Consider the following 23933-nt stretch of genomic DNA (forward strand, 5'->3'; position numbering starts at 1 on the left):
GCAAGTCCTGTTAAAGCTGTGTGCTCTACAGCTATCTGGCTTGCCCTCAGAGACAGGCGCACATTCCCAAAGACGACATCAAGGCAGAAACTGAATTCCAGACCTACCTCGTTTGCTAAAACACATCTACACTGTCAGCTCATTTTCTGTCAAGGAGGAGGATGCTGCCTGTTATCACTGCTAAGCTCCTTCCAGAACCTTGTCAACTCAACGTGAAACTGGAACAAGTACTTTTACACTCCACCACAGCATGTGGTCCAGACCCACCCTCAGCTGAACCAAGAAGGCTGACAGGTACAGCTCTCAGGATGCTGGCCTCTCATCCAAGATTGCTTCCTTTGCTTTTCTATATTCACTGTAAAAAAGTAGTATATCATAATACAGAGTTATTTGGAAAGGGCTACATTTAGGAAGTTCACTCTGTCAGTGGATAAAAATGATAAAAATAAACATTACTTATGAGGCCAGATTCTAGACCAAGAGAGGGGAGCTTCAGATCTTTCACCTAGACAGGAACACCTCCCATCCCCAGAACAAGCAGTGCTCAAAGCCTGTTCTTTTCTGCTAGGGGAGCTGTAGTAAATTCAACCCATTAAGTTCATTTGTGCCAATACATATATAAAAAAGAGTAATAGCACACATTGAAAAAGAGGCGTAGATTTTAATCAGTCCTCTAACAACTGTGTCCATTTTATTTTGCCACCGAACGAATTTCTGCTTTAAGTCTATACAATGTCTTCAGCAGCCTCCTCCTTCCACAGACCGCAAATTTTCTAGATATTCGGTGAGAGCCTCCATCTCTGCAAACTCCAGGAGCCTGTTTATTAGCTTATCCAGTTCTTCTTTCCCGCTTAGAATTTCCTATGAAAAAACAACAACAGACAAAAGCATTACTGAGCATACATCAGTGTTACTCTGAAATGGTGACTACGCAGAAGAGGAGCTCTGGGAATGCCCTCTGCCTGGCGTCTTATTGTAGCACTTCCACTTGCCCAACTTCATGAATCCCCTGTGCGAGAGCACCGTGGCGCAGCGCACAGCAGTGGGACTTCGTGTGAAGGCACACTGACCCTGGCAACAACAGAAGAGGTATCGGTGCCTTCTTGCTGTGCCTTCTTGTAACCTAAGCATTTACATAAAAAATCATCCAGCAAGAACAATTAGGAGTAGAAGGACCCAATTTAAATATTTATTTCATGCGAAGAATGACTTTTTTTTTTTTTAACAAAAAAAGCTTAACTAACTTTTGTTAGACAGTTTATAGTTCCAATTTTACTCAAAAAAAGTAACAAGTTCCCCAAACTATGTGAAAAGCTAGACTAACAAAACTAGTATTTATACAGTTGTGGAACTTCTTACCATTCTACCATTCTCTTCCAACCTGACACCTCTATAGCTCTTCCCCACCCCATTAAATATGAACCATTCCTTATTCAGTATGCCCTGTGTTCTCTGAAGTAACCCTGGACACCTGTGGGTACAGTTTAAAAGTGTTGCTTCTTATGCAACAGCAGTTAAAGTAAACTGGATGCCTAAGACAAAATAATAAAGGGTCATCCTAAATTTCGTCCTGAAGTTCAAAGCATTGCCCATAAATTTATTAGACAAAAACGCACTATTAGGTATTTGTTTAAATACCTGTTAACAAAGCAATAAATATGAATCAAACTGTATGGAGATATTTATTCAGAAATATCAGGTAATCTTACAGTAGAAGTATTCTGTTTCAGTTGCTTTTAACTGTGGCTTGCAAGGCAAACATGAAGAAAAGGTGTTTTTTTTTTGTTTGTTTTTTTTCCCTTTATTCACTCTAGCATTAGGAGGAGGATTAAGCTAATAGATTGACAACTAAAAAATGTCTGTCTTGTCAGGTTTTTCTTTTGGCTACGGTAAGCTTCAAGAATGTCAAGTTTCACTTGCCCAGTCTGGCGAAGGGACTCACAAAGTTTGCTAAGGAGGAATCCATGCTTGATCTTTTTTTGTTCATATAGTAGGAGAAAAAGACACAGAGAACTAGGTCACCTAGTTATTTTCTGTGCAAGTCATCTTTAACACTACCCTACATCACCGAGGCAGAAGAGTGTGAGCTTCTTGAATCTATCACGTTCTGTCAGAGAACAACTGGCCATGTCATTTCCTCATTTATTTTAAATTGTTTTCACAAGGTTACATTTTTCCTCACAAGATACAGGTAAGTCTAAGTTTTAAAACTCTGATGAGCAACCATCACCTTGATATTGCGTGCATCATGCGAGATCCTGTGGTCGGTCACTCTGTCCTGGGTGAAGTTGTAAGTACGAATTCTCTCTGACTGGGCTCTCGTTCCCAACTGTAGCAATAAATAAATAAATATATATATATTGGTTTTTAAAAGTCTAAAACCACTCTACAACAGCATAGCTAGAATAAACTTAAATTGATCAGCCTGTTACACCTACAAACCTAGTAGTCACTGATTTAGGATATATATGTATATATATATATATATATATTTTTTTTAATGGATATATATATTTTTTTATAACATTGTGGAATTACTGAACTGTATTATTTGCTATTCTGTACCAGACCAGGTTTTAACATCCTGCAGTATACCCTTTCTGTCCTAGCTCTGTAACTGTAAGAATGACACCAGTCTCAAAAGACACGTAAGGCAAAAGGTGCGTCTACACATGGCATTAGTCCAAAAATGTAACACGGTATTTTTGGTTTTGAGGGGGGTTGCATTCCCAAAAAAGACAACGATTAGGCACCATTAATAAGTCAACATTTACTACACAGAAGGGTGGCAAAGCAGTTCCACTAACATCTGGCTGTCAGAAATCAACACCCGAAGAGTAAATTGAGAATACGGAGAGGAGTCCTCTAGTGGTGACGTGCAGGAGCGCAAACAATTCTAAAAGCTTTAAAACTGAACTCAACATAGCTTTGTTGTGTGGTTAAATGCTTTACTGAAATGGAGAATTACACGACAAAAACTGCTCAGAGAGATGAGTATCTGCTTAGGTTTTTTTTTGTTTGTTTTGTTTGGAAAATTCTACCCGCACCCACATTTATATTTCAAAACAAGGATTTTTTTTTGATATATTCTGAATTATTAGGAAAGGTAATTTACTTTTGCCTGATTTTCTATAGTATGTAAATATATAATAAATGAAAATCTAAAGTCCTTTACACAGCTTTGAAAATTCTCAAGCTGAAGTTATTAACAAAAGATAAATGGCTCACTGATTACGACGACTGAGTTAATAATCTGCAGGAACAATACATTTAAATGCAATCTGAAATTAGTGATTAAATAGCTGGAAACTTCGGAGCACTGAAGAATTCTGTGATTGTGAAGTATTTTTATTCTTTTTGATCACTGTTGAAGTTTACACCGCAAACAGCAAAATACTCAAGGAATGGGAAAAGAATGTCAGCACACTTAAGAGAAAAGTACACTTTGCAGCATAACTTAAGGTAACTCTTTTATGAAAATCATTTCTTCTTTTAAAGGCTACCTAAAAAATAGCAAATAAACTTTTATGTAACTGTGAATTGGCGGGCTTGTTTATATACTTGTTTCTCTCAAAAGCTCTGTATGATCTCATCAAATATCGTGTTTTAGGAACAGGTTAAAATACAACTCCAAGCACTTTCGATCCCCATTTTCACTGAGAATAACTCCGTACTACTGCTCTGATTGTGTAGCTGCAGCCTTAAGAGGGGGATTCAGTTCACAATGTTGAGCGCGTTCAGATCATTCAGATAATTCCAGCTGCAGCCTTACGATTTGTTTCTTTCCAGCTATAGTCTATGGCTCTTTTCCATTACCTGAGAAGCCTACATTAGGGTTGAACTAGGAGAAGTGAAAATCAGAGTTCCAGTTTTAAAGCACTTACCACTTTAACACACAAGATTCTCCTTTGTAAGCACACCCAGCCAGACACACACTCACGTGCTCTGTCACTGCCACTCAAAGAGATTGGAAACAAATCTACAACACAGCACCTTCTCCAAGTTCCATCAATCACATTTCCTCACCTGCAGTTTTCTGGCACTCTGCTCTTGACTTAGTTGTTTTTCAATGATCTGCTGGTACAATTTAGCTCTCAGCATTTGCAGAGCTATTTCCTTGTTCTTCAGCTGTGATCGCTCCTGCTGGCACTCTACTACGAGTCCTTTACAGAAGAATTCAAGAGAGCACAGATCAAAAGCCTATTATAACAAAGAACAAGCAAGCTAAATTAATTCTAACACATTTGGCAACTGAAACCTTCTACAGTGCTGGTTTGTAGGGCCTTTCAGCTGTAGGGTAAAAAGTCATTTTAGCACACTGCCCAAAACCATATGTAACTTTCAAAATTCTTCACAGCTGCACCAGGAGCTTCTTTGTTTGGTGCTACAGAAAGGGTAGGGATATCGTAAACTTGCATGAAGCAAACAAGTTTCTGACATTGCCTCAAGAAAACAGATTTTCTCCAGCTAGCTATCGCATGTTAAAAATGTAATTTGCAGAGTCTACAGAAGCACGCTGAGAAAAAATGAAATGCAGGATTTAAAAGTCTTAGTCTACATAAGCTCTCGGAGACTGGAAAGTTCATTATTCTAGCAGAAAAGGGTGTCAAAGTCGTACTGGAGAGTCATAAACTGAATTACGAATAACAAATAAAGATCTTCACAAGAAAACTAGTATTTGTTTTTACTTCACATTAGATTTCTGAAGTAAAAAGGCGTACACAAAACAGCTGTTTTCAGGTTGCTACTGGAATTTCTTGTGCATTAAGAGATTCCGCATCTGGATGGACACAAACCCACTGAATTTCAATACAAACAAATCCTAACAAAGACAGAGTGGTTCACTATACACAGTAACTTCCCATCAGTACACGCTTTCTTTCCTATTCCACATCTAACAGCGTTAACTAATACTCAATGAAAATCTTCCACTCTCCTTTTTTTCTCAGTCTCGTAATTACACAGGTCACAGCGAGGCTGCCAATGACCATTACTCCTGAAGCAGTCAGCACAAATTATTTACATCTCCCATCCCATCCCTGTCACCCTCCATTTGTTCCTTCATCCTTCAAAGACAGCGTGTTCATTAAGCAACCCATCTGAAGACAAAACTGGCAGAACAGCAACGTGTTGACCATGGTTCCACTAGTACATATTCCTCACATGTTTCCTTGCTAGAAGATGGGCAGAACAAGAAGGGGCTACTGCCTTTTTTGATACAAGGCCCAACCTGGCAAACTCACTGTAAGAGGTAATTTGCAGCATCGTAAGCTTTCAATTCAAGATAAAGATTTAGGGTGATTAGAAGGAAATGCAGCCAGACTTACCCGTGGGAAGGTGTACGATTCTCACAGCGCTGTCAGTTTTGTTAACATGCTGCCCCCCTGCTCCTTTGGCCCTGAACGTGTCTACACGCAAATCTCTGGGATCTACTTTAACGTCAACCTAGAATCAAAGAAAATTACTACTTTCTGCTCCTCCTAAAATATTTTGAACATCTTTTCAGTGATACATGGTGTAAAAAAAAGAATCACTTCTCAAAAACCTGTTCTTTTATAACTGTTCCTAAGTAAGAGCTATAATTATTATACTTAAAAAACCCTAACAGCAAGTATCTCTGCAAAGCAACTCTTTAAGTACTCCACTTATTTTTTCCATCTCTTACTCCAGGTCCTTCAGAAAACAAGGTATGTCTGTGTGGGAAACACACTACAATCAGCAACTTTTTGTAAAACCACCAGCTTTGGCTGGGAGACCGAGAAATAAGCAAATCATCAAAATCAGTTCTAAGTAGCAGCTCAAGGATCTTGTTCAGCGAGTCAAGCCTGAATGATTTTTGCAATGGTGTTTAAAAACATCTAACTGAGGAAAAGGTGGGTGTACCCAGATCCAGGCAAGGACTGCAGCACTGCAAGTATGAGCCCACGACCTGGACCAAGTTTAAGCTCAGTGGATAGGAAAGGAACTTGCAGATCTGATCCATGTTGCGAGGAAAGCATTACAGGGAAGCAGGAGAACTTGCAGGGAAAGCCTTCAAGATTTGTTTTTGATTATCTTCAGCATAAATTGCTGGTTTAAGTGAGAACGGCTGGTATCAGTGAAAACTCAAAGACTAACCAACACGCTCATTCAAATTCAGAACATACTGCCCTTGATTTAACAGAGAACGACACCAATAATTTAAATGAACCAAAAAAGAATTAAAGGACTTGCTGAAACTTATTACTATGCAACACTGAATATTTTCTTGGACATATTCCCCGTCTCAATATAAGACATAATTTAAAATTGGCTTACTGCTAACTAGTGAGATTTGTGAGCACTGGGGCCGGAACAGTCACTGAACTGATCAGCGATCTACTTGCCACTTCAGGCAATAGCAAATATCTGGGAAGTTGCTTCTGGTGAGCCGTTCAAACACGTAAGGTACAGAGGCAAGGACTGAACCTTCCAGAGTCACAGAATTGTGGTTCATTTCCTGGGATGCACACAAAGCACTTGGGTATCAATAAAATCCCAAACCACTAACAGTAACATGGTTTTAAACAGCACCTACTCCGATGCCTATGTGGATGAGCAGGGATACACCTTGCTGCCCTGATTAGCGGTTACTTTACCTCCTCTGGCTGCGGGAGGACAATGACTGACATCGTCCCGGTATGAATGCGCTGCATTCTCGACGACAGGCCCGTCTCGGGGATTCGCTGGACCCGATGAGTCCCTCCTTCGTATTTCAAATGCCTGTAGACATCATCTCCTGAAATATGAGCGGCCGCGTGATGCAGCCCACCTACAGAGGCAAATAATGTGTGACAAACAGAGCAGAGAAACCCAGCTTTTAACTTAGTTGTCTTGATGGAGTGTCTGAAGAGTACTACTGTACCTATCTCAGCTGGAGTGTAGTTCAGAACATCAAAGGTCCAACATTTATAGTCTGCATAGTTCTGGTACATCTCAAACATCTCCTTGGTGAACTGCTGGCAGATGTCACCTAAAAATATAGAGGCACTACAACATAAATAGCAGTTCGTAATACAACAGCCACCAGTTTTTAGATTTAGCTGCAACCATAATCATGGTCATTAGACAGATTAATGCTCTTCTTTAGAAAGTATTACTTTATACCATTAAAGTATAAAAGTGCATTCAGAATAGCCCTTAAGAGCCTTAAAAATTTGGATAGAGCTTTGGAGTAATCTTTACTGCGGAGATTTTGCTGACCTCCAGTTGTTCTGCCAGCTGTCACTTCTAATATAACATGACTTTTATCATATTTTTCCTTTGGCACTAGAAGCTGGAAAAGCTGAAAAGAGAAAAAAAAAAAAGAAAAAAGAAAAAAGAAAAAAGAATGTCACTGTCTCTTTCATGACTCTGTATCTCCTTTTAATCCAGTTTACAGACAGCCTTCACAAACGCCATGGCTTGAGCCCACCTAACAGGAAAGCTAGCTGATCCCAAAGAGTCAGGTGCCAGGTCACCCGTCCCAGCCCCAGCTACCCATGAACACAAGTTACTAGCTATAACTCAGCTGCTTTTTACACAAACATTGCTCTTATTTTTCAGAAAGCCCCATTTCCCATTATCTCAATGTGAACATAGAAATGAGACCACGCACAGAACCTCGCACTGAATCCGTTCAGCCTCTCTGCTTATAATTAATGTCCCCGCTGACGGGCTGCTGTCAGCTGAAGAGGAAATGAAAGACTGAAAGTTCCAATCAGAAACCTTTTCAAGAATGTATGCTCCGCTGTCACAAACAGTTACGAGGATGTCACGTCATGTCTCAATAGCACAGCCAGAGCTTTATATCCCCTTCAGCACCTCCAGACAGACAGACAAGCAAGCAAGCAGAACTGACTAAAATAATAAGCTTCTAAGATGCATTTGCCAGAAGCTTACTAATTAATGTTGCCACGTCTTTTCAGGGAAAAGAGAGAAGCTGGACTTCTGTTTCATTAAATGTAAGTGTCATAGTCGATGGGTAATATCGCAAGGAAGATTTTTTGGATATCTTTATTTACAAAGCTGTATAATTTTACCTCAGGCTCACCTTTCTGCACAGCGTGTTGATTTTTTTATCAAGGGTTTCCTTCTCTTCTAAGGCAAGATCCAGAAGTTGTTTCTCATCTCTGCTGTCTAGCTCTAAATTCCAACAATAGGAACAGATATTAGCCAATCTCACTTACCTTAGAGCAAACTGCAGTACGGCTGACAAAAGACACACATTACAGCACATAAAAGCTCGCAGTGCGAGCAGTTCCATTTTGCCAGCATGAAATATCAAAGAAGGGCAGCCCAACCCAGGATGCATATTGCTAACTAAACGCTCATATTTTTCAGGGGTGTCGGAAGGAGTAACAGATAAATTACCTCTGAATCTCTAGGTTATGGCTCAAAGTCTGCATCAAACAGATGCTAGTCCCAACTGACGCCTATGTGGCACAGACTGACAGTCCAGGGGTAAATTCTTGAACAGATTTGACAAAATACATCAAAAGCATGCCTGGAGACAAACAGTGCCTCAGTTTCCCATATTACAATTCCTCATGCAGGAAAAATGTTGTTTTCTAGACTCGGCCCGAAACAGACGTATATTCAATGATTTGCAGACAACTCATTAAGGTGAGCATTAAACGTATAAGTAAGATGGTAATAACGAGGTTCCTAACCCTCTGTCTCCTGCTAATCAAGTGATCAGTGAGATGTGAGAGTTATGGGTTCAGGCCATCAGGATGTGGATGACCTCGCCTCATCCACATTCCTGGCTTTGCCTAAGGAGATTCCCTTCCCCTCTGCTCAGCAAGTGTGAGTCAAGAGAAAAAAATGACAACACCAAAACAGGGAGCACCCTCTCCTTTTCCTTTTAATTCCCTCTATTCTACCAACTGAGAAGTGGCTCTGTCACCTCATCAGAAGGAAAACCTACAGGTTTTATCAGTAGGTTATATAGGTTTACACACCTCAAGAAAAGAATAGACAGATGTAGGACTCAGGGCTCTTCCTCTCTGCATGCTTAGAGCCTTGTTCTTGTTCTCCTGTCCACAGCAGCAGCCTTAAGAACTAAATGGGCTGGGACGCTGGGCCAGCTGGACAAGGACAGCTCCTCCATATCATGGTTTCTAATTTACATTCCATGTGGGTATTTTTCCTTAAATAAATGATGGCAGATCAACGGTTGAGCTTGACATCCTTGGCACTTAAGGCGAGAACTATGTAAATTTCCTTACCAGCATATTACAACTCCAACCATAAGATAGTACTGAATGAAAGGCTTCTAGCTGGCTCAAAAACCATCCTTGTTGACTAGCTAGATAACAGGATCAGACTGAATATTGTCAGCAGAGATGGAAGCATGGTCTGGGGGTGACCTACCAGCTTGAGGTTGAAAAGGTTGGCATTCCATACCTACCTCCCTGCAAACCTGACCTTTAAAAAGTCACTTCATCTGCCCTCTGATGCGAGTCACTAGGGACAGACTGGGAAATAATATTTTCCTGCTTCATTGAGTGTTGCAAAGATACAATCCTACAGAAATTGTGAGGAATTTAGGTACGACAGAGAGGAGGATCAGTTATGGAGCTAAAAACAACACAAAGAACAGTCAGCTGAAGGGGCCATCTGTGTTTTAGCTCAGCCACACGACACAGACTGCATACAGTATAATTGGGCTCCATTTAAGTAACTTCTTGACTGTAATTTTCTTTCATTCACTTGCTTTTTCTTTCTTTCAACTCTAACTCACTCCATTCATCCATATCATAATTTATGGAATTAGCAAAATTCTTCATTACATTTATTTGATGCAAAAATAGCCTTGCTAAGTTGGAGTTTTCCACTTTTAAAAATAATTTCTCATTCTTCCAAGAATATTTTTTTTTCAGGTATCAATTTTTGTCCCTCATCTTCACTCCTTTTCCTCTTTATCCACTGAAGAGGAGCGAAAGGGGTGGGGATTAAAATACTGCCTCTTATCTTAGTATCTGTTGGGGTAGCAGAATGGTCCACATTTTTCTTTTCTACTGAACACACTGCCTCACATTTCCAACATTTTTTTTTCTTTGTCAAAATTTGTACCACTGCTTATTTTGTAAATTCTCCCCATACTTTCTTTTTCCTGAATGGTATCAAAAGCAGTGTCAATATTTTTTTCCCTGTTTTTACCCCAATCTTTACTGCAGAATAGTTTTGAAAAGTAGCAGCTTCTTAGATAACCATCATTTTTTATTCCTTGTAGGACTCCTCAAGTATCTTCAAAGACATTAACTCCTGCTGCTTATATTGGAAGCTGAATTCAGGGCCTGAAGATGAAAGTTCACATAATTCGCTTAATAAGCATCAATGAACTGGCTAGTTGGAATCCCATTTTAAATGACACAGATGAAGTCTGCATCTACTAAATATGCTTGGCTTGAAGGTGTCTTTTTTCCTTCAGTTCATATTGCTCTTTGATCTATCAAAAAAAAAAAACTTAAACCAAACATTTCCAAGCTATTTCTGCTAGACAAAGCCCTGCGAGTTCAGATGGTTCCTACTTTCCCAAGTTGGCTGTATTAAGACCTCAGATCAAAGAGAGATGAGGTAAAAATAAAAGGAAACGGCTCGATCTAGGAAGCCATAGAAGCAAGAAAGCTCCCAGGAACGGACGTGACCAGGGCTGGCTAAACTTATTTAAAAGCTTTCCTTGAAGGCCAAGCAATTAAGCTCATCACAAGCAAAGCCATTCTTTTGAAATGAGCAAGTGGATGTGTTCTCCTTACCTCTGCACATGGTTTCTAACTCCTGGACTTCTCTTTCAGCCTCTTTGATCTCCTGAAACGCAGTTGCAACACGGGATAGATCAGCACGTCTTCTCTTCAGGGTTCTTTGGTCAAAGTCGTTTTTTGAGTCAGCATCGAGCAGACGATTGACCTCCTGGTATTCTTTGCTTAGAGTCTCCAGATACTTCTGCACAGCCTCGTGCTTCCACAGTGCTCGAGAATCCTGATGCTTTTTCCTAAACCGACCATTACATGACAGAGTCAATCTAGCTGTGTCCAACACAGATTTTGGCCTCCAAAATCCACAGCTGTGCAGTCCCATCACATAACCTATCTTCTTTGCAACAGAAAGAAGAGGAGAACTGTGAAGCTGACCATGACAGTAGCAACTGGAAAGCAAGCTCTTGAAAAGCCAGACACTTTGGAGAGGTTTCATCTTGTTCCTTATTCTTCCACCACCTGAAATGAGAAGTAGACAATATAGGGACCTTTATTATCTAGAAAGTGTTTTCTTAAAAAATATAAAATAAAATTAAAAGCCAACCTGTATCAGGCCCAAATCCTGTTCTTGATTACACCAACGCAAATTTAGTCATCATGGACAAAACTATTCCTGTTTCAATCCCAGTTTAAGCTAGAAAGTCTTACCTTGCAAAAGGTCAGTCAGTAGGACTACAATATATGCTCATGAAATTATTCATCTGTGTATGTATTATGTCAGGTATGGGAACAGTGCTATATGATCCCCGTGTACTCCTTCCCATGACACATATAAGTGGCACATATCTTCTATCAAAAAAACGAGTAGGAAGCTGGTACTCTGAAATCCAATCTCTATTTTTCTCATAGACTTGGCGTTGTTTTGCAGGACACAGGATCAGTGCTGCTCCAGGAAAGATCTTTTCTTCTTCATTGTACATCATCAACATCAGAAACCACGTTATGAATTATTATTGTGTTCTATAAATTGGCATACAAGGGTCTACCGAGAGGACTAAATTTAAATCTTTATTATTCTAGGGCTACACCCACAGAAAAGGTTTAACAAATACAGAAACACACCTTAATATTTCTGCCATGACCACATGGCTCCTCTACACCTACCAACTTCTACAAAAAAGTTGATTCTGAGAATACTAGCATGTGAAACTTGTACAATAGGATCTCCTTGAAAGAGCAAGCTGAGTTTCCCAATACAATGAGTTTTTACTTATTGCTGACAAGAGCTTCTGTACACCTTCAGGTGTTTTATTAACAAATTACCAAAACATTAAGTACTCAACTCACCACTTTTCCTTACCTACTTAGCCATTTGTCCTATAACAAAGGAATAGTAAAACACAGTAGAAACAGAGGTATTGTTTTTACAATAAAAAACCCAGATGTCTGTTTTATTGCCTACGGGAACTGGAAGAGCTGGAGAGGGAGGGAAGAACCTTTATTCTACTTCTGCACCTTCCCCAGGCTGGCAGGCACTACCAAACTCACTGCAGCTATTTTAAGGACTGCTTTAATTTACAGAAAGCCAACAATAACCCTTGTGGATTGTTCTAGTGACTAAAAACAGCTGTAGCAGAGGCATCATGCTTCCTTCACCAGGAACAAGGCAGAAGACCCAAGTTGGACTCATTGTCTACACTCCTGGACTTAGTTCTTTGAGGGCATGTGCTAGAATTAATTCCTAAAGACCTGATTTTGCTGATGTCAGTGGAGTTGTTCCTACTTATTCCAAGTCAGCATGGCCCATCATCACCCAGTCAGGTGGTAAACATCATTAATAGAATTAACTGGTGAAGTTAAAAATCAATACATTCAAATAACTAATCCAAAGTATAGCTCTGTCTGAGCTCTCAGAAGCAAAATACTTCGTTTTTAAATGCCTAAACACCTAAACCTAAAAAATTGCATGACAACAACTTTTGAGAAAGAAATTTCAGAATATTTTTGTTTTGTTATTAAAAAAAAAAAGCTATTTCCTCTTCAGAGAGATGTTGTCACACTGCATTTGTGCAGAAATAAGCCCACGTAAAACTTTTACATAGTTACATACAGTACCTATTAACTGCTTTTCAAACTAGTTTTTAGTAACTTTTTTAATGTGACAAAATTATCCTGTGGGCAGCACAAACACATCACAAATCAGAACCAGTATGCAAAAATGACAACTGTAATTGTTTCATTAAAAGAACAAAAAGACCAGCTCAGCCCCAGTCAAGCAGCAGCTATCAGCACAACTGTTTTAGGAGCTTTAAGAAACCACTTTTAATAATCAAAGCGCTATCAGCTCCACGCAAATACATTTGTAGAGCTGCATATGAATATTTACAGGTACGGCAGCAGCCCTTATTTCAGTAAGAGCCTTAGAGACACGCTTTCAAGGCCTCAGGGGCCCACAACCACATTGAGGAACCCTCTGCCCCCCAAAAGCCAGGCACAAGCCCCCCTTACCCAGCGCAGGATTTATGCGCTCGCAAACTCACCGTCCGCAAAGACGGGCGCCGGACGGACCCGGCCTCAAAACACGAGGGCATTGCGGACGGAAGGAAAGCGGAAAAAACTCTCGCTCCCAGCATGCCTGCTCGAAAACACAACTCCCAGCGTGCCAGCGGCGGCAGCAGCCTGGCTTGGCCGCCTCTCCTCCAGCCCGCAGCCAGGCGCATCGCGGGATTTGGGAGCGCAGATTTGCCAGCATCGCTTTAACAACTCGGCGAGGGCACGCAGGCTTCGCTTTGCCTCGTGAAAGACCAGCCCCCAAATTTAAAAAAAAAAAAAATCTTAAAAATACCTCTGTATTTTCATTTTCAGTATCTTCTTCACAGTTGCATGGTGACACGCTCTGACTTGAGCAAACGCTGGCTGAAACGGCGAGCACACCAAGAAACGGGGACGGCTCTGCTTCCCAGCTCTGAGCTGTTACATAAGTGGGCTTTTCCGTGCCTTTTCCCAAAACACGGCCTGAAAACACAGGCAGCTTCAAATCTGGTTATTCAGAGACCGATTTCAGAAAAGTTTGCATAAAACATCATTAAGTCCCACTTTATGTCAGAGCTTGCTATTAATTGTACTTAAAATGAATTATTGCTGCACTACAGAAGACAAACATCAGTTCTAAAATATTAATAAACAGAACCACTCCAATTATTGTCCAGCTAATAGGCTGCAGCTTCCTAATAAGGTAAGTTTCAAAACACGGTATGTATATGCACATTTTAATAGCTGCATAATCTGTTTAATATTATCTATATCCCTAATTATATTCACATTTTAAAAAGTGTTTACATAACCTATTTTTTATACCCATAATCACCCAAAAGGCCAATTTACTTACTCATAGCTACGCACGGTACTGGAGAAAAACGTACTCAAGCCTCAGATGAAGAATTCTGCTGCCTGATACTTTTATGTTTTCCTTAGGTGTAGAGCTTGCACTGAAAAGTTTGCTTTTTTCAGTAACTTTCCCCATCTTTTTTACATTTCAGCAAATCTAGCTCTGCTGTAAACACTTTAAAGAACGCTATGTTCTAAGTTTCTTTCTTCCCGGCTACTGTCATTCAACAGGATTAAAAAAAAAAAAAAAAAATCTGGTATTTGGCACATATAACATCAACAAGGTTTGGCAAGGTGAGTACTCCAAAAGACTGAAAATGAGCTGATCGGGGGATTTGGATCAAATCTCATCAGCACATGAATGACAACTAACCTCTTGTTTAGGTCTGAGGGCTGCTTCTGGCTCTGCTCGATCCCCTGGGACTGGAGGCAAAGCAGACATTAAAAGGCTGCCTCAGAAAACAGGAGCCATCCCAAGCTGATTGAATTCACAAAAGAGCCTCAGCAAACAGCACCCTGCAATCTCCAAGGAGCTCCCCCAGGCCTGAGAGACGCAGTACGGTCTCTGTTCCCACCAAGCCTCACTCTTCAACTATACCTTAGGCCTCAGTGAAGATAAATAATGAAATTATCCTTACGTTGGGACTCCAAATATACAATCTAATGCTTAAAAACCTTGGAAAGGTAGTCTATGGGAGAGCAACCAAGAAGCTAATAAGAACATGAAAGTTATAAGCAGACCACGCACTCAGAATTACCAAACAGATTTACAAAGGAGAGGATAGGCCAAGAAAAATCACATCAGCTTCTACTGCAGCCAGGAATGGCTATTATATTAAACCCTCTGATTAAAAGCGATCACGATTCAGTTTTTATTGCACTTGCTGGGCAGTCCCTTAACTCTGAGTGTGAAAGTACAGACTAACAAAGTCTCAGCACCCCCACCAGCCAGCAGCTAAGACACGGGTTGGACTCAGCCCTGTCAGTACAGTTGCCAAACATACCATCAACTACAGGACCTACTCTACGCATCTCATTTGAAAAGTGTATAGAATACACTCTTTCCCTGTATTTCCTATGTTTTTGAAATAGAATATGGGAATTGAGTATAAAGAATGGGAAATCCCATTGCTGTCTGTGCATTCACCTCCCTTAAAGTTTGCTTGGATGCCTCAAAGCCTGCACGGCCACAGCAGCTGCCTACAGAGCTGGTGAGGACCATGGCTTGTGGGGTGGAGGGTGCTTGGGGCAGGGCACTGCTGCCCTCCTCAGACACCATGGCAGAAGGGTGGAGCGACAGCAGTAGTGCTTCATGGAATAGGACATTGGGGTCCTGTACTTTTAAATCTAAAATCTGGCAACCCCAAGCTGCCAATTGCTTTAGAAATGAGAGGCAAAGAAATGGTTCATCAAACAAAAGATGCTCCAGGCCTTACAACGTGCTTGGCTTGAAGGCAGGTCTATGTCCATGCGGAGGCCCTTTTTTGCTCGGGGGCCCTAACTGGGTTTAGCAATCTGCCAGCATTGTGCCACGACTTCTACAGACACCATGCCACAGAGTAGAGAGAGAAACACAGAAAAATCACAAGCTTGCTATAATGTATATATCGCTTTAATATTGCTCCCCCCCCTTTTGACCCAAATAATTTGTCAACAGACTTCTGAATTCTTTCTGTTTGTAGGAAAAACTGGTGACAGAATCATACGCGTCTTGAATACAGTCCTGTTTATTAACAAAGCCTGCAGAAAGAGCTTTGTTTGGCCCAGCACAGTAGGATTAAATGACGAGAAGTTTTCTTGACTGCACTCCCAAACCTCACTTTCAACCAGCACTGTGCCCCCCCCCAAAAGCTCATTTCTGTGTTTATTCTCTCTCAGCTAGTCTACAAAAGGATCCTTTTACTGCCTGTTTGCTTTCCTTTTCTTGCTGCTTTTAACACAGATTTTTAATACAGACACATGTCTAAATGCAAATCAAACCCCTGCCTCTTATTTGCAGTTTGTCTGTTTGCAGACAGCATTCTTTCTGGTTCTTGGACTAGCAGGAAGCAGAGACATTTAGCTACTCAGAAAGACCTTAATGCTTCAGACCAAAGGATCACCCAGTCCAGTATTTGCCTGACCATCTCAGAGATGTATCTGTTTTATCACTGAACGCAACAGAAGGTGTAACATACCTTTTGGTAAGACAGGAAACCAGAGGTCATAAAGTCAAGGCTAGCATTAACAAGTGCTAACTACGTGCTTCTGAAAATGATGCAGAAGGGCTGACCTTGTCAACAGTACTAATGTTTTGAAAAAAAAAATCAGATCCTGAGTAACAGCAGTACTACATCATATACCAAAAAGAACAGTGAACCCAGTACAGCATGTGGAAAACACTACATAGTTGCATACATCAGTTACCATTGATCCAGGTGACTGACATCATTAGAAACATGTCAGAACGAAACCAGCGAGAAATAAACACAGTAAAGATATCCTTTCGACAAATAAACTTAACTACAGACTGCACAACAGATAACCAAAACAAAGCCTACAACAACCACAATCCACAAAAAGTGGCCATAAATTGATGCTCACCAGTAAGTAAGAAAGCATACGCTGTATGTCTCTAATACCTCCTCTCATTTGCTATCTTCTCAGGAAACTACCTGAGCCTTTAGATATGTACATATATATCTTTTTTCTATCTAGTAGTCTACAAGTTAGATTGCCTTCCAGGTTACTCTCTTTCAAGAAGTCGTTTGCTTCCCTGTTGCCTCCTTTAGCCTGAAAGGAAGGCAGCTATCATGTCCATCAACGTCAGCAAGGCCTGTGGCAGGTCAAAGACACATTGGGTATTTTCTGTCACAGTCAGTTACCCACTTTACGTGTAACCAAAGAAAACTTGTCCAGTATACAGCTTTTCTAATTGCTTTTAATTGTTTTTTCCACACACGTGCTTTACTGTGTCTATCTACTATGCTCACCACCTGGGACAGTAGGTGGATAACCATAATACTACAGAATTAATATCCTTTTATAACATACCTTTTAAAATATAACTACTGTTTTTAAAGAGTAATTACACAAACAGAGATGCTAATTGAAGCTGCCTAATTTTCCCCCTCATAAAATGCTCTTTTTAATTGGTTGCAACTTTTGACAGTTTAACCAGTCTTCCTTCTAAGTAAATACCCTAGGCCATGTGGCCTCAGCGTTGCTGGTTTGTTTTCCATTTCTGCAAAGACCCATTTAAGAACTATTTCTGGGAATAATAAGGAGGAGAATTCATTTTCAAAAGACCTTAAAACCTCCCCTCAGCAAAGGAGCCAAGCCATGAATAAACACTTACTGCTCTAAGCATGCACGATGGTGCATGGGGAAACTTTACATAATCAACTACTGAAAAAAAAAAAAACCCACACGAATTAATGCAGGAGATGACATCCCTGCTCGCCGGGAGCCTGGCTGCCAGCTTGATGTTGGTTCCCTAAATACCAGCCAGAGCCCAGCGAGCGCCCGGCCCCTCGCAGCTCTGCTCTTACAGATACTTTCCAGCAATACCTCCCAAGCTCTCGGGCAGCGTGGCTGACGAGTATCGGTTTAAACTGGTTCTCCAGAGAGCGGCCACTGAAAGTGGGTTATTAGGGCCTGAGAGGCAGGGGAGGGAGGCGCGGCGAGCAGACAAAGGAGGTTTTTCTGCCTTATCTCCGCACGGCCAAACGCTGAAAGAAAAAAATAAATAAAGAAAAGAAAAGCAGAATTAAAAATCAAGCAAGTTTCGACAGCCCCCGGCTTGGAAATAGCCGTGACTCAGGACTTGGGCCAGCCGGAGTTATTTTTACACCCCCGGAGGGCGGCAGCCCCCTTCCCCCTCCTCCCCTCGGGGCGGTTCCGAGGAGCTCCTCGCCTCAGGTAGCTCCCCCCGGGGCGAAGCTCCGAGCAAACACCCCCCTCCCCTCCTCAGGACGGAGAAAAGGGGAGAAAAAAACCCCATACCCCCGCCCCAAGCCCCAAGCACGGCGAGGACAGGAGCAGGGGGGGATCCAGCGGGGGGCCCCGCGGCCGCCTCCCCCGCTGCGGGGCGCGCAGGCGCGGCGGGGCGGCCGGCCGCCATTTTGCAGCGTCAGGCAGCTGCGCACGGGGGCCGCGCTCCGCGCCCGAGGGGAGCCGGCGGGGCGGGCGGTGCAAGGCCAATGAGTTGAGGAGCAGCCGCCGGTGCTGCTCGGGCCGGGGCCGCGCCGAGCTGGGGCTCTCCTCCTGACAGACAGACAGACAGACAGACAGACAGACAGGGCTCCCTCCCTGGTAGCGACAGCCGCCCGGCCGCCTCCCCCCCCCCCCCCGCCGCCGCGCCGAGCCGAGCCGTGCCCGCCCGCACCATGCCGTCCGTGCCGCTGCCGCCCAAGGAGAGCAACCTCTTCAAGCGCATCCTGGTGAGCCCTCCGTCCTCGCTGCCTCCTCCTCCTCCTCCTCCTCGTCGTCCCCGCTTCCTTCCTTTGTCTGGGGCCCGCCGAGCCCCTGCGGGAAGGGAAGGGGGGGGATGAAGGAGGGAGGGAGCCCCGGGGGGCTTCGTGCCCCCGCCGCCCGCGGCCACCCCCTGCGGGAGGCTCGGGGGGGGGACTCCCCCCGGGTGCTCCCTCGGCCCTGAGGGCGCCTTTGGGATCCTCGGGGCTGCCTCGAAGCGGTGGCAGTGGAAAATCTGGGGTGTAGCTGGAGGCGGCTGGTGGTTTAAAGCATCCTGGCTCGTCCTTTGGAGGAGCCCGAACTTTTACGCGCGGTGCTTAGCGCAGGCTGCTCCAGCGCCTCGGGGCTCGGTGGTGCAGAGGACGCTCGGTCTTCAGGAGGCAACCCTAAAGAAATAACTCGTTTTAACCCTAACTTTCTCCCCAGTTACTCTGTGTTCTCTCACGCCTTGTGGAAGAGGGGAGCAAGAAGCCCGATCCGTTGCTCGTGAGCTTTTCGGTGTGGTAGCGAGAGACTTCCAGCCTCGACAAAGTTGGGGATTTAGTGCCACTTGGCCTGTCTGCAGGCAGAAATCTGTGCACAACAGTAGTAACCTGCTGGCAGCCACAAATTTCTTGGGCTATAGCACAATTTGTTAGGCTAGTTTCAATAATTTCGCAGGTAAGAGGCGAACGCTTTATCCCCAGGAAGCTGGGCTCGAAGCAAACAGCGTGTGTAAGCCTCTGTGTGCAGCCAGCGCCTTTCGGCAGGTATTTCCTAGCTGGTTTTTTTCCCCTGCTTTGGGGGGTAGTATGTGATTTTTTAAAAAGACTTAATGGTTCTTAATGGTGATTTGTTGCTTACTGCATGCTTATGGTATGCATCTTAGTAAGTCATTCTAGCACTCCTCTCTGCTAAAAATAAATGACTAATATTAGAACAGTTAAGTGATTATTCTTACTAGTAGCAAACAAGTTCACAGTAGCAGACACTTCTAAACTTTTTAAAATAAAATACAAAAAAGCTCTTTGGTAACTTGTTTTTTCGTGTATTAAACAGCAAACAAAACATGGGTTCTCAGGCAAGGAAATCATGAACTTTCACTTGTTAGGTTATCAATTCATATATTGATACTTCTTGAAACTTGATTTCTTACTGTTTTTTGTAGGTAGCTTTGACTTTTTCTCGGTGTTCTCATCCTGGAGTAGTAATGCCTATGTAATCGAAGTTGAACCTTTTGGTTGCTTGACACATTCCAGACTATTTTAGTATAGTTATACTACAGCTTTCAGTGCTAAATGCTCTTCTCTAATTGAAGTAGCTTTTGCCTACTTCAGCACTGCTAGAGTTCTTGAAATTGCTAGGGCTGCTGTGGACATCTTAGAAATCAAAAAGATTTATATATTGTTGTTGTGGGAGGCTGTATAATAAGACCATACAAACGTGTTGCAATTTAACCACTTGGAACAGATTAGAGGTAACTGTAGTCATACATTAAGACTAATTTTACAAACACTACAGAGAATTATCAGTTATGAAATGGGAAACTCATCTGGAGAGCCTGATAATCACTTAAGAGTCAGTCACTTTGTGTATGTAACGTGTGAGACAGGTTATCAACAACGTGAACGAGGTGCCCATAAGAGCAAACCCAGCTTACAAAGAGCTGCCCAAACTAGCGTGGCCTCACGGAGCTCAGCATAAGGTGTGAAATCTACTCGAGAAGCTGAGTAAGTAGTCTTTAAGGCACATCGCTTTGTATGCCAGCGTGCTTGATGGTACTTGAACAAGCTCACTTTTAAAACTAGATCTGATGTGATAATGTAAGTAATAGCAATTGCAGCGTAGGTAAAATTCTAGCATATAGGTAATTGTTCTAATTTCTTGGTGTTGCTGTAAGAGGTAGTGCTAGAGTTCATTTCTCTTGCTGTCCTGACTTTCAGGTCTGCTTGGTTTCTTAAGCCTTGCTTCTGCTCTTCTGCAGAGGCTTTTCCTCAGACTCCGTCCGCTGGAAGCCACACTCCTGCTTACAGGTGTGACATTGCTTGGGAGGGAGGGGCTGCACGACTGGAAGCTCCTCGGGCTGGCTTCTCAGCCTCACAGACGGCGTGGAGAACACGCTCAAAAGCTTCCTGGCTCTCCCTTTTATGGGAAGAGAGAGGTGTCCATAAAGAAGGATTAATACAGGAGTGCTGGTGTGTTTCTTGCCACTTAAAAATCAGTCTTCAGCTCCTGTGACATGTAAAGTAAATAGGGCAGATGCGATCTAAAATAAACACATGTGTGGTAACTTAAAAGCACTTCTTGTTAACATCGCAGTTTAGTCATGTGCATTTGAAGTTTACTTCTAGTAAGCTTAGGAAATTTTTGTTTCATCTATTTAAAACCAAGTTTTAAGCTTACTTTCAAAGTGTTTTAGTGTAAGCAGCTTCGAGTCCCACACCCCAACGCACAATTTAGTACCAGATTGTAAACTAAAGAACCCAGATTGTAAACTAAATCTGAAAATTAGGCTTAAGTTTTGCCTTTATGAGATTGAATCAGCTCTGTCTGGACGGAGTGTGTGGCACTGGTCCTTAGCAGTAGTTTAGAGGAAAGCAGAGGGATTGTTGTGGTACCTTCATGGCTTACTTCCTACACTGGTAAGTGTCCCGTAATAACTATTGGTGTCCGCCTGTATTGGACAGTATATTTCCTGCTGTTTGTCTCATTCCTCATGTAACTGTGGAAAGTGTCATGCATTTAAGTAATCCTTTGATTTCCTATTGAGTGCAACATATTGTTGCATGAAATAAGGCTTGCTGCTTTAATTGCAAATATGTTTCCTTTGAAGAAGGGCTAGCCTGTTAATATCTCATCCTGTAAGGATGGGGCTAACCCTCTTATTAAGAACAGTTTAGCCACCTACTTGTTTGATTTCAAGTAATTAAACACAAGAAGTTTAACTTTGTAGCAGCAACTTGTTACTGCTTTGTTCATTCCCATACGCATCTTCCTTTCTCCTTTTTTGTGAACAAATCTTGGAAATTATCTAATGCACCAGCGTCCAAGGAATTGCTCAGCTATGAATTGTCTTTTGTTCCTTGAACTCTGCAGTGGTCTTAGGACATTCCTTCTATGATAAAAGATAAATATGCAAGTGTTTGTAGGTGTTAAATTTTTATTCATTAAATTCTAAATATTTTCTTGGTGTTTGTGTAGTAGTAATGGATTATAGACATGCAAATAGTCAGTTTCTTAGTAGCGATGTGGGGGAGTTACCACAAACTATTCAATTCAATAATTAGGAGGCTATGATGGTATGCTAATTAATGCCTCCTAAATTGGCTGACAACATAGCTGAGGTGGCCATTGTCATCCCCTTGTGGAGCAGTGGATGCTTGGAGTGGCTGCTGGAGGCTGGTTCCTTGGTTCCTTTACAGAGGAGAGCACGGAGCTGCCAGTGAAAGCCCTCTGGTATGAGTGGGATGCTTGGTTTGTGGTGCGGGTGTCACTTGTGCTGCTCTGGGGGGCAGTGTAGGAAGAAGGCTGCTCCCTTGCTATTAACTTTCCAGAGTGGTGGTGAGGATCCCTGGTCAACTGCAGGCTGCTGAGATGATAGGATTGCAGGGGACGGGTGGTGCTCTGCTGGTAAGTGTCAGTGGGGCTTCTGTAAGGGAAAACCATGCTTCACGCTCGTTAGTGACTCGAGGCGGAATAAATCAGAGAAGCCTGGATCCCAAATGCATATTCCTGTTTTAATTTTCCGAAGGAGTTTATGAATGCTGTCGTGATAAGGCTCATAAACTAGGCTTCTGTGGAACCATGCTGGTTGTTTCTTCACAGTGGGATTTCTTGAGGGGTTCCTGTATGGATAAATAAGCATTCAGAGTCAAGTCCCGCTGTGTTTTGTGCTGCAACTTCCTTAACTGTTCTTCACTGCGTTGAACAGAGCAGCTGATGAACGGTGACATCAGTTGTACTGAGCTACACCTGGCAGAAAACCTGAAGGATGTCTGAAAGCACGCAGGAGTAAATCGGGTCATAGCAGGTAAAACTGCTTGTGTGGATGAATGTGTTACACTTGGAAACCCTAATTTAACGTGGACATAGTACTGGCTGTGAGCTGGCTTACCCTAAGAGCTGAGATTTTTAGGGATTTGCGGGTTCTGTTAAAAACAGTTTCCTTGTCCAGCAGCGGGAAGCCAGTGAATCCTGAGTTGTGCCTTCCGCTCTGGGCTGAACTGAATGTGGATTGTGTTATCCCACTGCTGAGGGCTACGTTTTCAACACTGCTGTTGGCCTCCTCCGAAGGAAGCAGGTATTAAAGCAGAGCCTTACCTCTTTTCAGGCTCTTCTGTCTGGTTCACATTTTGGTAGAAATGGCAGCTACAAAGTAGCAGTTGCCAAACACAAAGTTCCTAGCAAAAAAGTAGTTCAGCTGTGGAGCTCTTTGCTGCAAAGATGTAGGAGCTGCTGGAGGTTTTGAGGCACCGGGTAGGTTCATGGGGAGCAAGTCCTTAACACAACTTTTTATTTTTTAAAGCCTGAAATTTGTGTGTGCATTGGGTCCCACAAGACACTGCTGGTAGTTTCAGTTGCTTACCTGCTCACAGAGGCAGTTCTCCTAGCTTGTGGAGCACCTGCTCAGTCCGGGCTCTTGCTAACCTCCCTGCGGTTTCACCCCAGGAGATGTGGCAGATTGGTCTCCTTAGAACTTCTGCCCAAAGTGCGGATGAAAAACGAGTATAAAATGTGTGGCAGGGCTGTCACTTGTCTAATTCCTAGCATGCAGTTGTGGTTCCTGTTCTGCAGAGGCATACCCGTGCTCATAAACTAAAGAAGCTCTAGCAACTCAAATTGTGGTGAGGTTACAGATGCGAAGTGCCTCTAAAGAAGAGCTCTTCCTACTGAATGTTCTCTTGTTTCTGCTCTTTTTTTTTTTTTATTGAAGCAAAGGATATCCCAGTGACTCATGTTGTATTGAACATTTGTGCACAGCACTGACTTTGGCTTGGTCTTAATTTAGGGTGAATTTTTTAATCTGTATTTTTTGCCATCTGTAGATCTGAGCTCCAAGTGGGAAAAGATGGTTTAAGGACAAAATGCTGTTGCTTGAGGAGAATCATGGTAGTGAAAGCTTAAATATTACTGTGACATGAGTACCTTGGTGTTAGTGCTCTATCTGATGCTGGCCGCTCGTTCCACTGGGGCCTGACTCAGCTTCTGCACTGCCAAGCCCCAGTGATGGTCAGAGATGACCTGCGCCCCTCGTCCTTCTCATCTCAGCTGTCAAACCGTGCTGGATGCAGGTTGTCTTCCTCCTCTCTTCATTTCAGCTCGGGGTTAGCTGATCTACTGGCAGAAAGCTGGAATGGCCCTGCATGTGGCATACCAGTAGGAGAGGGCAGAAGTGTTGGTGCCACAGGAGGCTGTCCT

General features: G+C 42.6%; 2 protein-coding genes across 16 annotated transcripts in view; one reads left to right on the top strand and one right to left on the bottom strand.

The window, feature by feature from the left end:
- Positions 1-641: 641 nt before the first annotated feature.
- Positions 642-18592, bottom strand: MTRF1 (mitochondrial translation release factor 1). 11 transcript variants are annotated; one of them, XM_048047709.2, is made up of 12 exons: positions 18451-18592; positions 17634-17794; positions 13543-14507; positions 10758-11216; positions 8051-8142; positions 7222-7303; positions 6884-6991; positions 6618-6790; positions 5328-5445; positions 4027-4163; positions 2231-2329; positions 642-861 (listed from the first exon to the last, which is right to left on the bottom strand). In XM_048047709.2, exons 4-12 carry the CDS (start codon positions 11191-11193, stop codon positions 739-741), a joined length of 1368 nt encoding a protein of 455 aa, XP_047903666.2. In that variant the 5' UTR covers positions 11194-11216; positions 13543-14507; positions 17634-17794; positions 18451-18592; the 3' UTR covers positions 642-738. The 11 variants fall into 11 exon arrangements, with proteins under 11 accessions (XP_047903666.2, XP_013035067.3, XP_013035064.3 ...); XM_013179613.3 differs by lacking the exon at positions 18451-18592 and having other exon boundaries at positions 13543-13712; positions 14458-14507; positions 17634-18030; XM_013179610.3 differs by lacking the exon at positions 18451-18592 and having other exon boundaries at positions 13543-13736; positions 14458-14507; positions 17634-18030.
- The window catches only part of NAA16 (N-alpha-acetyltransferase 16, NatA auxiliary subunit), a 65426-nt gene continuing 59661 nt past the window's right edge, over positions 18169-23933 (top strand). The window contains exon 1 of one of the 5 annotated variants that reach the window (XR_010827614.1): positions 18169-18505. Coding sequence is in view for 2 of the 5 variants with exons in the window: in XM_066988131.1 (XP_066844232.1) it covers positions 18452-18505 (54 nt within the window). In the remaining 3 variants the exon portion in view is untranslated. Of the gene's footprint in view, positions 18506-22391; positions 22546-22703; positions 22816-23933 lie in introns of those variants that run through there. The other 4 variants (XM_066988131.1, XM_066988138.1, XM_013179635.3 and 1 more) reach the window with 4 other exon arrangements.

This window comes from Anser cygnoides, chromosome 1, assembly GCF_040182565.1.
Source record: "Anser cygnoides isolate HZ-2024a breed goose chromosome 1, Taihu_goose_T2T_genome, whole genome shotgun sequence".
In the NCBI taxonomy this organism is placed as follows: Eukaryota; Metazoa; Chordata; class Aves; order Anseriformes; family Anatidae; genus Anser; species Anser cygnoides.

Coding starts and splice junctions, on each gene's coding strand:
- MTRF1 (XM_048047709.2), bottom strand. CDS start 11,193: ATGAAACCTCTCCAAAGTGTCTGGCTTTTCAAGAGCTTGCTTTCCAGT. Junction 7,304..8,050: donor TCAACACGCTGTGCAGAAAG/GTGAGCCTGAGG, acceptor TTCTCTTTTCAG/CTTTTCCAGCTTCTAGTGCC. Junction 2,330..4,026: donor AGAGTGCCAGAAAACTGCAG/GTGAGGAAATGT, acceptor TTATTGCTACAG/TTGGGAACGAGAGCCCAGTC.